Source organism: Neopelma chrysocephalum, unplaced genomic scaffold, assembly GCF_003984885.1.
Source record: "Neopelma chrysocephalum unplaced genomic scaffold, ASM398488v2 Primary Assembly neopelma1_23, whole genome shotgun sequence".
Taxonomy (NCBI): domain Eukaryota; kingdom Metazoa; phylum Chordata; class Aves; order Passeriformes; family Pipridae; genus Neopelma; species Neopelma chrysocephalum.
In genome coordinates this window covers 35,512,358-35,529,424 of record NW_020897691.1, presented here as the reverse complement: position 1 = coordinate 35,529,424, position 17,067 = coordinate 35,512,358, and the positions used below count along the sequence as shown (strand labels likewise).

General features: G+C 35.4%; 1 protein-coding gene across 4 annotated transcripts in view; it reads right to left on the bottom strand.

The window, feature by feature from the left end:
- Window positions 1-17,067, bottom strand: part of AK9 (adenylate kinase 9) — a 59,766-nt gene that overhangs the window by 17,710 nt on the left and 24,989 nt on the right. For 3 of the 4 annotated variants that reach the window (XM_027693417.1, XM_027693412.1, XM_027693426.1), the window contains exons 16-20: window positions 6,887-7,093; window positions 5,782-5,912; window positions 4,603-4,815; window positions 3,762-4,028; window positions 622-740 (exon numbers count right to left, since the gene is read on the bottom strand). In XM_027693417.1, the coding sequence (XP_027549218.1) occupies window positions 622-740; window positions 3,762-4,028; window positions 4,603-4,815; window positions 5,782-5,912; window positions 6,887-7,093 (937 nt within the window). The remainder of the gene's footprint in view (window positions 1-621; window positions 741-3,761; window positions 4,029-4,602; window positions 4,816-5,781; window positions 5,913-6,886; window positions 7,094-17,067) is intronic. The other variant, XM_027693433.1, reaches the window with a different exon arrangement.

Below are 17,067 nucleotides of genomic sequence, written 5' to 3'. Positions count from 1 at the left end.
TTAGACCTAAATAGGATACATTGTAAAATTGCAAAAAAACAAAGAAGCTACAAGGAGTGGAGGGAAGAATAGGTAGCCCTAGATGCTGTGTGAAAGGAGTGTGTAACATAGTGTAGTGTAGTATAGTATAGTCTAGTGTAATGTATTGTAATGTGATATAATACAATATAACATCACAACATCATGTGTAATGCTGGGTAATTTTTAGTCTTGGTGCATTCTTTTTTTCCTAAAACTGGTGTCCTTGTTTTTACACCATTTGGAGAATGTCCCCTATCTGTGGTCTGACAGGATAAAAATAACATAAAAATATAAAAGGTTTGTTTACATATCTATCCTGTAAGACCATGAAAACTAACCAGCTATTTAGGAGATTTAATCCAATTCAAGTGTGCTAAGTACTTTTGTCCAGAACTGCGTACAGCATATGAGACATGATATTACTGTCAAAATATCAATCAAAATAGTACAACAAAACCAAGACTGAGAGGTAGGCCATAACTCATAAAAAGTACAAGAGCATTGAAATAATCTCTGGGATAGTTATTTACAATTGTGGACCAAATGGATGATATACTTCCCAAGATTAATTAAAGAAAAAGAGAACCTAATTACAGTTACCGGAATGGCTCTTTCTTCCACCAGTCAAAAGCAATGTTATCAAGGACTTCTGGAGGCAGTTCCTTACTATCCATTAGATTTGCTTTGATTGCCTCTTCCTCATCAGTTAACACCTCTTCCTTTATGTAAAGAAAATCAACTGGAAAATGAAAAACATACCCCAAGAGAACAAACAAAAAAAAACCAGAAAGAAAGAAATATCTACTTGACACATGTATTGGTTTTTGGCTAAGTAAGGTACTGTCTTCATTTGACTTAAACCGGGAGAAACAAACTCATTTGTCACGTTTTATCATACTACATTACACATTTTAGGTAAGGCCGTAGAATTAGGGCAATTGCTGCTGCATGAGTTTTCATAAAACCTAAAACCAAGCACAACAGTTAAGTATTTAATTATACTTATGCTCAATTCAGAGGAATAGAAAGTGAAATGAGCATAGTCTCTCCTAGATGCCTACAAGAAGTTTTCCACTTAGTTATACATGTCTTCATGCTGGAAGACTATCTGCACTACACCAGAATGTTTTTTCACCTTTTAAAAGCAACTCTTTTAATGCAATCCAAAAAAACATGTTAAAGAAGGATATATAAGGTTATTGGGTACAGGCACAGGAACAGATACCAGACAGATGGCATTGTTCTACAGAATAGTAGTAATATTAATGACTAATCAAGTGCAGAGCATTCAAATACCAAATCTAGCTACTAACTTCTGGTGAAAAACTGTTGGTTTTTTTTTTTTCCAGAATATGAAACACTGTAAGATTGATTTGGATGAGTATGCAATTCTCATAGAATGGCTTCCTGACACAGACTGTGGTAAAAAAGAATGAAAAGAGGGTACAGATTGGTGCCTCTGGATGAGTTTACATAAGTCATGATACTAAAACACACATTTTTACAAGAAGACTGAATAAAACGCAATATTAAAGTCAGAAAATATCACTGTTCCTGACCTGCTGTGTTACTTTTTTTCATGGTAATATTCACAGAAGAAAATACTGATCCAAAGTGATTCAGGAACCTCCAAAATGATGGTAGGGAGCTGCTTGCTGCAAAGCCATGTCTGAATAAGATGCTGACATCTATTTTGATAATGTAGCCAAAAGAACTTGAGAATATGTTGGAAGTCACAGGTTTAATGTAGTGTGTGTGTTAGTAATAGTTTCTCTAGTGTCTCAGATAGCATATATATTAAAAGATGTTTGTATGACAGAAGATACCTAGGAAGACAAAAGTGGTAGCCAGATCTGTAATACGGAGACATCTTGAAAGAAATGTGTGAAGTGGGAGAAAACAGTAAAACACATATAAAAATGTATCACTGACATCACCACTGCCAATGAGCTGTTGGAATGGCATTTGTATCTGATAAAAGAAAAGAAACACAAGACGTATATTCCAGGTACAGAAGAGAACACCCCACTTACTGGGGATTTGAAGGACAAGGTTGGCCCCCAGACCAACCTGTGAAGGCTTTGTCTGATATATATTAAAACAACCAAGATAGTATCTTTTTGGTAAACTTCCCAGACTGCATGGCACGTTTTCTTTGCCTTTAGTGGTCTTGCTTTGAATGTTATAGCTGACCTTTACCTTAAGCTTTGATAGATACACTTCTAGTGTCTTGTGCCAAAGTGAAAGAGAATGATACAAATGGAATTAAATGAAATTTTGGAGAGGTGGTGGCTCGGTGAAAAAACGGGATAGTCAGACGGTCCAGTGGTACTCATACTCAGAGAAATGCTTGAGGAGTCCACAATCTTGGAAATTATCCTCTAGAGTTTTGTGCATGGACCAATGAATGTATTTCTAAACTGAACTGAAACTGTATCACCTGTGCTTAGGTCATGCCATCAGATAAAGTACTTTACAAGAAATATGAGAAAAAAAATACTAATGTAGAAGATTGTTTACCTGCAGATATAAAGATGACAAGCAAAAAATACTAACAAATAGTGCCTTGGTGTCAGACATATTGACGCCAAAAAAATAAAGCTGAGTGAGAGTCAGCCATAACCATTAGTGCCAGGAACACTTGCCATATTTTTGGCTATGATGAACAAGTTGTAACCTGATTTGCCAAATTTCAACTGATGAAAACCTGAATTTTTGTTCTGACATCTGTGATTTTGATCTGTACTCCGTGTTGAAGCATTTCCTTCCAATATTACCTGCTCTTGCATTATTTCATCAGAATACTACCTCCCAGTTAACAGGGACCTGCTCTGCTTTTCAAGACAATACAGTGGCCTTGAATGCACCGTTGGCAGCTTCCTCAGCACCTGTGAATGCACTCCATGGACTTGTATATGTCCAGTTTACAAAAAGAATCCCAAATTTGATCCTATTCTGTTGTGAGCAGTACCACTTTTTACTCATGCTTTCCTATTAGACACAGAGACGTAGAAGGCCACAGTAAAAAAGGCATTGGGCATCTCAGCCTTTTCAGTATTGAAAGGTCACATGCCTAGGTGGCAGACTTATATTTTCTAGACCTTCCTTTTACTACTGTTATTCTGCAGAAATTTTTCTTGTTACCCTTCAGATCCCTCACTAGTTTACAGTTCCATGGAGTGCTCATCTTCCTAATACTGTGCCTGAATGTTGTTTCTGTAGCCTGCTTCCTCTCCTGCATGCTTCCTTAAATCCTATAGCAGGAAATGTTTGAAGATCTTTGATGACTAGCTAGTAATGTGACGGAACATGGCAGGTATCAGGAGCACACACCAAAAAGAAAGGCTCTTAAAATGTGATGCAGAAACTTGTTTCTTCCTCAAGCTTTGAGAGTTGGATAAATACTTATTTCTATTGTCTAGGAAGTAGTTTTCAGTTTCTTTATACTACCCATTTCTTGAAAGATTTATATGCTGTGTACATGTGTTGGAACTTGAACACATATATCCATTGCTGTCTAAAGAAGAATTCATTTGCATTAAAAGCTTAAGGGTTTTTTCCCCAGAATATATCACTGCCTAATAAGAGCTATCATTCTCCCCTGATAAACATTTATGTAAATGTTTGTTCTTCAGGCAAATTACATCGTCTAAGAGATGGGGTTTATAATTTTATAGGAAATTCCTATTCTGGCCTGAAAATGGTTATTTTGTGTGTGGACATAAAAAGATTATTATTACCTGTTTGCTTTTTTCTGTCTCAGTTTTAGTAATTGTCTGAGAGAAGTCTTCTAGTTCCTCTGATAGGACTGGTATTTTATTGTCATCTTCTTCATGTTCTTCATCAAACTGGGGCCCAACTTTCCTTCTAGTTTTGGGTAAGATCAATTCCTGTAGATATTCTTCAAACTGAATATGAAAAATGCCTAATTTGTCTGCTATCTGTCGTGCACAAGTAGTTTTACCTGCTCCATGAGTCCCAAGTAAACACACCCGTAAAGGAGGAGCCTGTAGGAAAAAAATTGAATATTACGTAACATTTTGGAGTGTACAATGCATCTCCTACTGTTTTTAACTTCCAAAGTATCATAATAAAAATTCCAAAACCAGTCCATAATTATACATTTTCATTTTTCCAGACTTTCTATTGCTGTTCCAACCAGACTACCTGCTTTCTGGAAACACTGAACAAATACACTACAACAGTGGATGTCAGAAACTTCATTAGAGAATTCTGGTAAATATTCCCTTCTTTTACCCTTCTTCTACTTACAAAAAAAAAGAAAAGATAATAAAAAGCCCCCCAATATGTGTAATCTGTTAATCACATTTTAAGATTAGTGTAAGTCTTTATAATCTTCCTCTTTTCTGCTATATTTGCATAATTAATTCAATGTGTTAATTTAAATGTACACTAAAAAGTCACTAGGGAAACCATATGTTTTATTTCCTTCAAGGACTTGCCTGTTACCTAGAAAAAAAAATCAGCAATAATAAACAATTCCAAATGGGAATGAAAAATAGTGATTTTAGTGATTTTAATCTGCTATTATCTACTTTAAATAATTATGAAGATTCTCACTTGTATCGGTTCATTGTGAGCCACATATTCTTCAGGGTTCTTCAAAAATTTATCTCTGTACTCAGAACTTGAAAAGTAATAAATATTTTCTTTATATTTAGCTGCATGTTCCTGGAGTCCAGGGTGGAGGACAAAGTGCTCTTTCAGACTGACTGGACAAAAGTGTTTTGTATCTCCCATGTGCCTTTTCTTTTGCTTAATTGTTTCTTCATCCTGAAAATATGAAAATTTTCAAAAACTCTTAGAATTCAGTAGTTTACGGAGATTAAGTAGATCAAGTAGATCAGATAAAGTAATGCCAAACACATTAACTGAGGACTGAATGAGTACTGTATTCTCAAAGTAGTTTGTAAGCCAAAAATAAATCTATGAAAATACACACTTTTTAGATTCTGAGTCAGAAAACAAACTGTCCAAGAGAATTACTGAGAACAGAGTTACCATTTTAAATTTGAAATTATAATATCGTAGTTAGCTGTGGAAGACCAAAACTAGGGTAGAAGTATCTATAATAAAACATTTTCCTACTGTGTTCTTGAAACTGATTTTCTCTTGCTTCTAAATGTAGACCTCTTCAGAAAAGACAATGAGAGCTGGTGTTATGAAGTCAGATTACTTATCCAATAAAATTAATTTCTAAAAAATCTATTCAATACTGCGTTACTACAGCATATGGATATCCTGTACTGTTAAATTTGAGGATGGGAATCTTCCAATATAGGATGAAAATAAAAGAAAGACAAAGCTAGACTTCTAATTTCATTAAAGTGGGTGTGTGAAAATTATCAATAGCTGAGATGAAACAGGGGATTGCACATTAGGACTCTGCATCTTCTGATGTTTACATGATGGCTCACAGATCATTGTTAGTTGACAGAAATCAAAGTTCACATTTCTTTCTTTAATAAAACTCCTCTTTGCCATCTGGCAAAACTAGGTACATTCATTCTCTCTATTAGCACAGGGGATATTTAAGCTTCTTGCTGCAGTAAAACATAGACAAAACATAGAAATACAACGAAAGTGTTCTTGAAGCATATGCTAGTATTTATTCTGTAAGAAGGCTTAAACTGGATCATACAAAATCAGGTGCAAAATATAACTTCTCTGGGGTTATGTTCAAACTGAAAATAAATAAGTTACAATAAAAGCATAAATAGATAAAGCTGGCACGCTTACTTCTTCATTTTCTTCTTCCTCTTCTTCAACTTCTTCTTCATCTACCTCATTTTCTTGTTCAGCAGCCAGATCTTCTGCTTCCTCCGCTAAGTCTTCAGCAGATAATTCCCAAACGTGATACTTAAAAGGTTCTGAAAAGGTTAGGGTTTTTCCTGTTTCAATATTTTTCATTTGTTTGTGCCAGAGTAGATTCTCCATCCATAAAAGTGAGTGCATATGTGAAAGAAAATAAAGCCAACTGTATATTGCATTTCTTCTACTCATAGAACAAAATGTTCTCCCCAGATGTAGTAATTAGTAAATTGCCTCCTCCAAAAATGGAAATTCTACTGGTTGTTTTTGGTTGAAGTAAATTTGTATTTTCAATGGGAACTTGTATTACAAAAGTATTATACAAGCACATGCAGATAGGGACATTACTGTTTTCAACAAGTTTTTTGTTTTGTTTTTTTGGTTCTTAGTTGGTGGGAAAAATCATCACTTAAATTTTAATTGATTATAAAGCCAGCACAATAGATGTCATGGTTAATAAAACATTTCCATTGTAGTAATGATAGGAAAAATGTAATATTAATATTATTTATCCAGTGCTCAAAATTTTAAGAGATTTGAGCACACGAGTGAAGGAATGTACTTTGCGGAAAAAAAACAACAACAACAACAACAAATTCAGTGTAAAATTCAGTCTTGAAATACAGTCTGTGCAGGTGGGTAGGTTAGATTAGTATACATTAACCCAGTGAATATTGTACATTAGTGAACCTTCAATATCTGTCCGTTTCTCAAACCAGTATCCTGACATGAACAGAACAGAGCAAGTAACTGGGGAAATGTGCTGTCAGAATGTTTAGGGAGCTATAATGTACACATTTGCATAGCCTATCTCTCTCTCTATATATATTTCAAACATACATATTCCTTACTCTTCCTATGTCTTAAAGGCTGCTATTGTGCTTTTCAGCTGACCCTCAGAACACAGCATGAGCCATTTCACGCTAGTAATATCAAACTGAGTATAACCTAACCCCCAATTTATTAATCACATAAGCTCTCCAAAATCCCCCTTGACAGTTTAAGTGCCAATCACATAGACAGTATTACTTACTTTCCATAACCAGCACTGCTTGATTGAGCAGACTTTCTGGAGTTTGCTCAGCGATCTCTAGAACAACAACTTGAACTAGAGATGAGTTCTTGATTTCTGATTCCACTGTTTGCCAATCATGCATGAAAAGTTCAATCTTCTTTTTAATTGTATCCATTTCTTGTGTATCTGGAAAAGCATCCTCTGCAAACTTGGGTAGCGTGATTTCTGAAAATCAAATCATATAATAGGCAATGCTCCTCTAAAATGTTTTACATTTAAAAATTATCCTTATGCTTTAGGATTATTTTTATTTTGCTCAAATATGGTGGCATATTTTTTTAAAGCTTCTTCTCTCCCATAATTATGAATTATTATATTAGTATTTTACAAAGACACTTTGTAAACTCCCAATTTAACTATGTTGATGTTGTATATACTGAGCCATCTCTAGGAAAATAAACGAAGTCAAATTGCTTAACTGTATTTCCATATGGTTATTTAAATCATCTCTCGGATAAATATAATGACTCCTTCTCCAAAGAAATACAATATAGAATACATTAATTTAAAAATTATGATTTAATGATAACAGCTTTTGACAAGCTATCCATATAGTCATGCCTCATGCAAGCATAGGAAAAATAAAGAGTAGGAAAACTAGCATACACTGCAAAGAAGCAACCTCATGTTCTGACCTGGTTCAGGTTCCTGTACTGAAGCTGTTGTGGAGTGTTCAGGTTGTGTGTTAGGTATTTGTTCTTTTTCAAGTGGAGCACGTTCTCTTTATAGGACTAGAAATATAATACTACTGGGTGTTATTTCTCTATGGCATCTCAAGATACAGATATTAATGAATTAAACCTTCATTTATGCAAACAACAGCACATAGATATATAAAGATCAACATAGCAAAATATCGCAGAGGAAATAGAAGATTTAGAGGAAAAAGGAAAAAGAAAGGACTAAAAGAGAAGGCCAGTGTAAATATCAAGGATATGAAAGAAGGTATTGAAGACTGAAATCCTAAATTGATAAAGGCAAAGCAGTGAGCTAAAACACTAAACCATGCAGTGTAAGATTTCTTAAACCAATTACAACTGTGGGACTGTTCTGTGCAGGGACAGGAGTTGGACTCAATAATCCTTGTGGGTCCCTTCCAACTGAAGATATTCTATGATGCCTCTATCCATAACTAACAAATGAGGCAAGACACACCCACAAAAAGCAGCCTAGGGAACCGAGCAACCAGGAGCGCTGCAAATAGAGCATGGTGCATCAGCTGGGGCATGGCACAGCTGTTTGTGCAGCAGTTTGTGTGGCAGGGCACGCAGGGGGGGCACAGTCCCCCCACCAGCTCAAGAGGTGAGTTCAATTGGTAGTCATCACCCTCTTGGAGCTTAGCTACAATGTCTACCGGGTAAAAAGCTATGTCCTCTGCACTCATCAGCATGGATGTGGCAACCCAGACAGAGCCCTGGCACTGGTAACATGAGAACAGCTGTGTAAGGTGCAAACAGGTGGATTATGTGCTCGGCCTGGTGGCAGAGCTATGAGAGGAGGTGGAAAGGTTGCATGAGGGACTCTCAGAAAGAGTGCTACAAGTGATAGGCTCTGGCACGTCCCACAGCCAGAGACTTAGATGTGGAAGGCCAGTCAACAGCTAATGTGAAGGTCCATCTACACCAGAGATGTTGGCAGGGTCAAAGGCCTACCCCCTGTATCCTGACCACCTCCACAAGGAAGACTAGTGGAGTGGTCTTCCATTGGATTATAGTGGTAGGCAACAGTGTGGTGATGCTGCTATTCCCACTTCCTGCACTCATATAATTTTCAACTCTGATTTTCTTCTTTTTCTTACCATTTTTTCTTTTGTGTTCTGTTTAATAAGTCTGACATTAATGCCTTAACAGAGAGAAAAGCAGTTGAGAACAATTACTTCAATGGTCTGATTTTACTATAAGTTTGCTGGGACATAGTGTGTGTTGTGTTTGTCCCTTGCCAGAAATGAAGATGCAAGAGAAACCTTGAGCAGCAGATGGAGTGATTTTCTACTTTGCTATAATTTTCCCATTCTCTTGATGGTTCTGTCTTGAGTTTGAAAGAGCAGATACAGATTTTGACACAAATAACAACATATGCAGTCTATTGCAATGAACTTTTATGATTTTTTAAAAATAAAAGGATCATTACTACTATTTTTCCTTATATAACTTCCTACACATACAAAGGAAAGGTATTACTACAAATGAAAGTCTTACACAATGCCTTGTATGTTAAAAGATTTGACTACTTTCTCATAAATACAACCCCTCAAAGTATTAAAAACTCAATGTTTTATGGTTCCTCCCTGGCATTAAGCAGGCCAACACTCACTATGTCAAATTGCAGCACTAATATTCATTTTGAGTTTGTCCTAACCTGAAGAATCCAAACAATTTTTCTGTCTTATGAAGAGTTAGATTGCCCTGTTAATATTTTCTTCATTAAGAAAACTAGTATTTCCTCCTTGGGGATTGTTGAAGAAATGCACAAATGACACATTTAGTTTTCCATAACAAAGGCAGATAAAAAAATGCTAAGTACAATGTAGCTGGATTTCAGTGATTAGGTACCAAGAAGATTTGGCAGGAAACAAGACTAAATACAGTGGTCAAAGTAGATATGATGCCTAATTTTTGTCTGAAATGCTACAACTAAAGCATCACCTGGAATAGCTGGGATGTGTGAGCACCTGCAGGACATATGTAGCATTTTTCTGACTTGGATGGCTAAGCTATTCATGAAGGTATTGTAACAAAGGGCAGTGCCACTACTGTCTCTAGAAGAAAGCAAGCCAGTGCCCTGCCTCCAGGGCTTTAATTGACAAAGAGGTAAAGTTAAGGATTTCCATTCTTTTGTAATTGGCCAAATTTAAAAATATATAGGATGTCAAATACATGCCTTGTTTTGACATCCCTTAATGGCTCACTAAGGTTGGCCCCTTGCTAGTTTGCTACTTGTTGTGCCTATTTCTACAGCTCTTTAGTCCATATTTGAAATCAGGCACTTAAAATTAGTATGGCAGTTTTGGGTACTGCAATGTCTACATCTTCTTATGGGTCTGGATCTCAATGTGTAGTCCTCCAATACTAAATTTCTAAATACTTCAGTGCTTTTAATAATTTTATTCTTCTACTTTTGAGGCTGAAATTTTTATTCTCTCAAATTACCTCTACTATATATATGATAAACTGAGATTTGAAATAAGTCAGGTGCTCTATAGCAATTCATATGCTGGCTCACGGACCTGAGGGCACTCCTAGGCCTGGCTGTCTCCATGTGGCCCCGGGGGCTCCCCTAACCTGCAATGCTGCTGCTGGGCCAATCTACAGCTCCTGACAGCCCTGCCCAGCCACGGGCGCTGAAAAGCTGGGCCAACCCACAGGCTGACATCCCAGCCTGGCCTCAGCTTGTTGCTATCCCCAGGGAGCTGCTAAAGCCGAGGGCCAGAGCTACCCTGCTCCTGGCTAGTGCAGTGTCCAGATGGCCATGCTACCACACTGTCCAGCCAGCTCTGTTCCTTTGGGAGCAGTTTGCCGTCTCAGTGTCTGACATGTTGCCCCCAAAGGTGAACTGCAAAACTTTATTAACAAATAAGCATTTTGTTATGTATTTTTGCGATCTTTAATAACAAAGAATACTTAATGCCTTTCCCCCTTTCTTTAAAGCTTGAACAACACAGCTATCAGATTGATGCCTCAGTGGCTAACCTTCCTCCTGTTTGAAGGATTATTAGTCTAAACATAAACTAAAAGTGCAAAAGGGCATGTCATTAAGCAGAAACACTTTGCAAATTTCAAACAGTCTGACCTTGAATTAAAATGTATTTTTTTTCTTGAAAATGTTTATGAACATTTGCATCTTACTAAACTACACTTTCATTCTATATATATCATTACTATCCTCTTCAGTGACATTTTTCTCTTGTTGTGACTTTAAAGAGGAAACTGAAAATACCTTTTTATGTGCTTTAAAAAAAATGTTGTGTAAATGGTACCATTAATTATGTTGCATTCTGCAGTGATGTATTCCAAGTGAGACAGAGATGTAGCCAGGTAAAACCTGCTTAAATTTGAGCAGCTCTAATGCAATATGTAATGATGACTCTACTAGGAACACAGATTTTAAGAAAATAAGCAAAGGATACATTAATAACTAGGTTATGCTAACTGCTTGTTACACGTGTTATCCCTGGCACAGTCACACTGTAGAAATCACATGTGGTGCCTTGTGAACCACAGCCCTATTCACAGCAATAACACATGGAAGACAGGGATGAGGGCTGTCTGGATCTAGCTTTCAACAGATCATTTCTTATAGTTCAGCCCTTTAAAAACCTCTCAGTTCTGAGTAGGTAACGAAACTTTGGAAATATATAGGCAGAATAATGGATTTAAATGAATATTTGGCATCATCTGAGACACAGTGTTAAGCATGGTAACAAATCCACTCAATAGAATGCTTCCCATTAGAAACTTTATCTCAGAAGCACACCTCTCCTGATACAATATTTAGCAAATGATGGGCCAGCATGTGATCCAGCTTTGTTTTGCTACTGTAGGCACATAATTCCATCAGATTACCTCTATCTGGGAGGGTTTTTGCTTGAGAAAACATATCCAGCAGCAATTATTGCATACTTACAGAGTTTTTAAATAGATTACCCAGGCCGAAGTGAATTGGAGAAACTTTCCCCTCAAAAGAAGGGAGAAGTAACAAAAGAGAAAAGGCTTACATTCCTAGGGAAAAGGGATAACCCAAAAATCAGACAATCCAAACCTTATTTAGTTTTGGTTCAGGTATTTGAACCTTATTATGACAAAAATGTTTCCTCCTTGGCATTTAGTTTGTTTCAAACTTGGTCTCAGGTACCGAAAAAAAAGAAAATATTTTTCTGTAAGGCAACTGTACCTTTGTCATTAGGTGTAAATTATAATAATTCTGCTTGGAGAGATTATTTATGCTGAGAAGATATTTTTAAAGAAATTAAAAACATAGTCAAGAAAAACCCTTGAAAAGACAGTAATGGTTTTAAAATAAATGACATAAAAATACAAACAAGTTTCTTTCCAAGAAGTTGGTGGTCCATCTAACAGTGCTGTTCTTAATTTCATTTCCTTATCACAGAGGTGATAAGAAACAATCCTTCCCAGCCTTAAATCTTGGGCTTTCATAGGTAATGCCTATATGGCAATCTCTCATACTCTTTTTCTCTGTGTCTTTGCTGTTACTGAGCATAGTTACCATAGAGACAAACAATCCTCAAAGGCTTTCTGCCCCCATATTCTCTAACTGAATTGCTGGGGAAGGAGAGGCTTTAATGTCTTTTTTCCCCAGTGTTCTGATAGTATTAGATATGACATTTTCTGCCCTCAGTCCACATTCAGCAACAAAAAAAGATGAAAAAAAATCCTTCTTTCCTCCCCTCTCAAACCTGAGACAGAGACACCCGAAGATAGCATGTCTTCTTCGTTAGAGCTTAACTATCAAAATAAAGAGAAAGGCAAAATGTAGGATAACAGTTACACTTCCATTTCTTAGAACTGATATGTATTTCATTATGAACATATTTTCAGTTGTCTTTTTGAAACAGACCACATAGTTTGTTTATACAGATTTTTCATTACTTACTTATAAATATATACTGCCAAATAATGTTAAGCATATTACAGTGCAATGTACTTAATAGACAAACTTATATTCTGTGTACCAATCTATGGTATTTGGAAAGAAAACTTTGGTTTACAGATTAAGTTGGTTCTTTCTAATGCATAGAAATATGTATATTTAACAACATGCTATTAAAATAAAATGGTTTGTACTGGATTTATTTCTGTTTTGCACTTTAAAATATTCTAAAAATCCTAGTAGATAAAAGCTAAAATGTATATTTTTAAAACCTAAAGCAGACTAAAAGATGAGTTGCCTTCAAAGGCCTTTTGAGAGAAAGCTGCTATAGGATTTCAGATATCTTTTCGTTAGCTTTTGGTTCTATTGCATTTACAAGACTATTGTTGGATAGAGTCAAGGAGGACAGATGGACAGACATTAAGCAAAGCAAATTACAATGTCCTTTTTCTTATTATGTTTAGAAAGTGACAAGAGCTTTCAGAGAGACTGATAGCTCTAATCATAGGCTTTTGTTTTTTTTTTTTCTGCAAAGAATTGCATAGTTGTACTACATCAATATCCCTTAGCCTTTATTCCTCTGAATGAGAGACTAAAAGAATTTAAGAACTGAAGGTATTTGGGATTTAATTGAGAAAGTTGTTCTTAACTTTTCTGTTTCAAATTTCGATTTTTTTTCTGCCTAGAATGCTGTGATTACAGGTATTAAAATGTAATTATCACATCTGGCTTATGAAGGAGGGCAGAAATTGGCTTCGAAGATCACGCAGTTTTCCTCAAAGACTGAACAAACTGTGAAGTTAATATCACTAGAGCTTGCTTTGAAGTTTACAGAACAAGTAATTTGCTATGTCTTGTCTGCAGTTTAATTAACTGTCCTTGTCCAAACTCTCATTGAAAAGCCTCCAGTTTGAGGAAAAAAAAACCCCCACAAATCAGGTTGAAAGCCATTCAGGAAAAACAAAGGAAATATATTCAGACGCTGTAGGACTAAGTACACATCATCTGCCTGGTAAATGTTATAATTACAATTGATTCTGCAAAGCATAAATTTTATAATTACAATTGATTCCAAAAAGCATTTCTCTTCAAAGACTAAAGAGGAAATGTCCTAACATGAACAGGTTTAATTATTTTTTCTCTTGTTGTTTCAAATATCTTACTGATTTTAACATGACAATACAAATAAAAAAGCAAGAACATAAAATAAAAGCCAAAGAGATGCGTATTAATTCAACCCTCCACCATCTGTAATATAGGAAAGGGGGGATTGGAACCATTATTAAAGAGCTTATAACTAATTGATGTTAACAGCTGTGAAAGACAAGTGTAAGAGATGATGGCTGGAATTATCAGCCCCAGCTACCCATTTATTTTTGGCAAGAACTTCTGCCCAAATAACAAGAGCAGCAGAAGAGACATCAGTGAAGATGGGGTTTTACTAACACACCACCCTGAACTACTGAGGCATAGGCATGTGTGCTCCAGTGGAGTTTCTTATAGAAAGGGAGTAATCTCTGGCAGAAATGTGGCAGGAAAGGAATACGGCAAATTTTACTTCAGGAAGATTGGAATGAACCCACAGATCTACTTGAAGCTGGTAACTCTCTTACAATGCCTGAGATATATTCTCATGAAGTGATATAACTGTCTCCTAGTATAAATAAATACATATCCATGTGAAGCTTCTGCAAAAATGCTTAACTACAGTAACAAATTTCTGAAAATAATTTAGGCTCAGAAAAATTGTGTCAAGGAACATGAAAAAAAGATGTGAGGCTTTAATTTTCAGCTAGACATTACAAGCAAGAGTTACCTCATAAATTGATTTGTGTACCCTCACTAGACACTTTAGCATTGAACTTAGCTTCTTAACTTATTTAAATACATTTGTTACATTTACATGAAGTCTCCTTCCCCCTATACTTCCACTCTCATTAAGACATTACTGGAACCACTTTTTCCTTTTAAACACAAACAATATTATAAATTTGAATATGGTTCAGTCCTCAGGCAATCTCAGGTCCCACTGAGGTTACAAAAATCGTGATTATTAAAATGTGAATCTATTTATATAGAATAGAACTATTTCAGGTGGAAGGGACCTACAATGATCATCTACTTCTCACCAACTGCCTGAGCAATTCAGGGCTGACCAAAAGTTAAAGCATGTTATTAACGGAATTGTCTAAATGCTCCTGAAATGCTGACAGGCTTGGGGCATCAACCATCTCTGTAAAGAAGCCTGTCACAGTGTTTGACCACCTTCTTGTTTAAGAAAGGCTTCCTAAAGTCCAGTCTAAACCTCTCCTGGTGCAGCTTTGAGTCATTCCCAGATGATCTCATATATGAGACACTAGAAGAGTATGATTTGGACTCTGGACTATTTTTCTGATTAATCGTTTTTATATCATAACTCTTACATATAAAAAAACCCCAAACCAAACAACCAAAACTGTGAACATATCATTCATTTATATTGGTGTAAAGACATGTCACATGGGAGAAAAGCTGCAGCAATGTGCTGATGGCACTACATGAGAAATAAAACAGATGTCAGGTGAAGAGCAGCAGGACTGAAGTGTTTCAGTGAGTCAGTGTTTGATTATTGAAATAAAATGTAGGCATAGGAAAACATGATTTACTCTGAACAAGGACTTAGCACGTGTTAAGAGCACAAGTGTGTACATCACATTATTACTACTATCATTAATAAATGTTATTTTGATGCACTCAGATCAAAATTAGTTAGATATTCAAAACTAAGATGCACTTTGTTGTTTCAGACACTGATGAGAGAGTATCTTTGTAAGAGCCTTTATAGATAATACTATAGAACTTGTTCATTTTGGAGAAGAGCTGTGTGTTTTATTAGAAACTATAAAAAATTACAATGTGGAATTTTTAAAAAGCTTCTATGTAATTTAAAGAACCCTACAAGGCTAGAGTATTTCTTTCAGAGAGTAGGTGAAATGTTACATCATTAAAAATTAAAAGCATGTTATCATATTCAGTCTATCTTATAGTACCTTTATAACTTAGGCCTTGTTATATATAGGTAAAATAAAAGCTAAATAATAATAAAATTATTTTCTTTCCTATTTGCTAAGTATGGTCTACATAGTATACAGACTTCTGCAGTACCATTACATAACAGTAATGAGTTTTAGGCATCTGAATAAAACAGAAGTTATTGAGTTCAGACTATTATTTAATAAATTATATACAACTATCTTACTTCTTTTTAAAGTCAACAAAAAGCATATGTACTGCTGAAATGTTGTTATACTGTTGATTTCTATGGTTTTAGAGCTTTGTTTTCAATTTCAAGCACCTGGTAAACTGAGCCTGGGATACTGGAAGATTATGATGAAGGCTGTAAGGGGAGACAGAACTGAAAGGCTTTATTTATCACGCATTATATATATCACATTACTCCAACATTTATTTTGTTTACATGTGCACGAAGAAAACTATGAAGAAATAAATAAAAAACATTCAAATAAAATATAAATAATGTACATACCTCTACTACTACAGCTGGTTGACAGAAATGAAGAATATGCTGTTCTTACTAGGAACTCTACTGACTTAGTTACCTTGGCAAATAGATTTATGATATATGGCTGTGTGGCTAAAATCCATTTTCATCAGTGCACTTACGACAGTTTAGACTAGTTCAGGGAATATCTTACAAAGTAATGACTCAAATACTGTGAAAATGTAAACTCCACAACTACATGGTTATTTAAATGACAGAAATTAGTAGGAATCAAACAAAGAGCTAACACAATTGCCCAAATAAAAAGAAAGACTAAAATGAACAAAATGAAACAAAATAGCTAAATTCAAGTAAGTGTATCCATAAGCAAAAAGCTACACTTTTAGCCAAAAGCTATAGCAGAGATTATCTCTTTTACCTCACTTTACTCATACTTGTTCCTCCCATATCTCACATGATCAACTAACATAAAATGTGTTTTTATCTAAATTTTAACTGTGAGAAAGATGTCACTTAACTGTTAGAAACATTGGTGTTGATTTGAAGTGATGACATTTCTGTGTGAAGGGTTTATATTTTAAACTAATACTTTCAATTAAATGTATTTTTGAAAAACAGAGGATAACTGAAGGGAATTTAAAAGAATATAGTTCATAAAGCCACCTTTAGATAATTTAGTCTTGGTATTCTTCTGCAGCTTGGAATGTCTGGGAAGCAGAGATGAGGCATCAAAATGTAATTTGCCCTTAAGTTCACTCTGAAAGTATCTGAGATGAGGTCTTGAATGATAGAGATAGCAAATACAATTTTCTGACAAACACTGGATCTAGAACTTTCTCATAGAAATGTTCACTCTGTATTTAGTCTGTATATGAGCTCCAACCACACTGAAAGACTTTTAGTTAAGATGTTTAAGGTGTTACAAAATTTCTCAAAGCTACGTGACTAAGTAATTTAGGTATGGTACCTGAGTTGTGAGAATGATTAGCTGATCAGCTGACATGCTTCTGAAAAGCTTTTTTTTAAATAA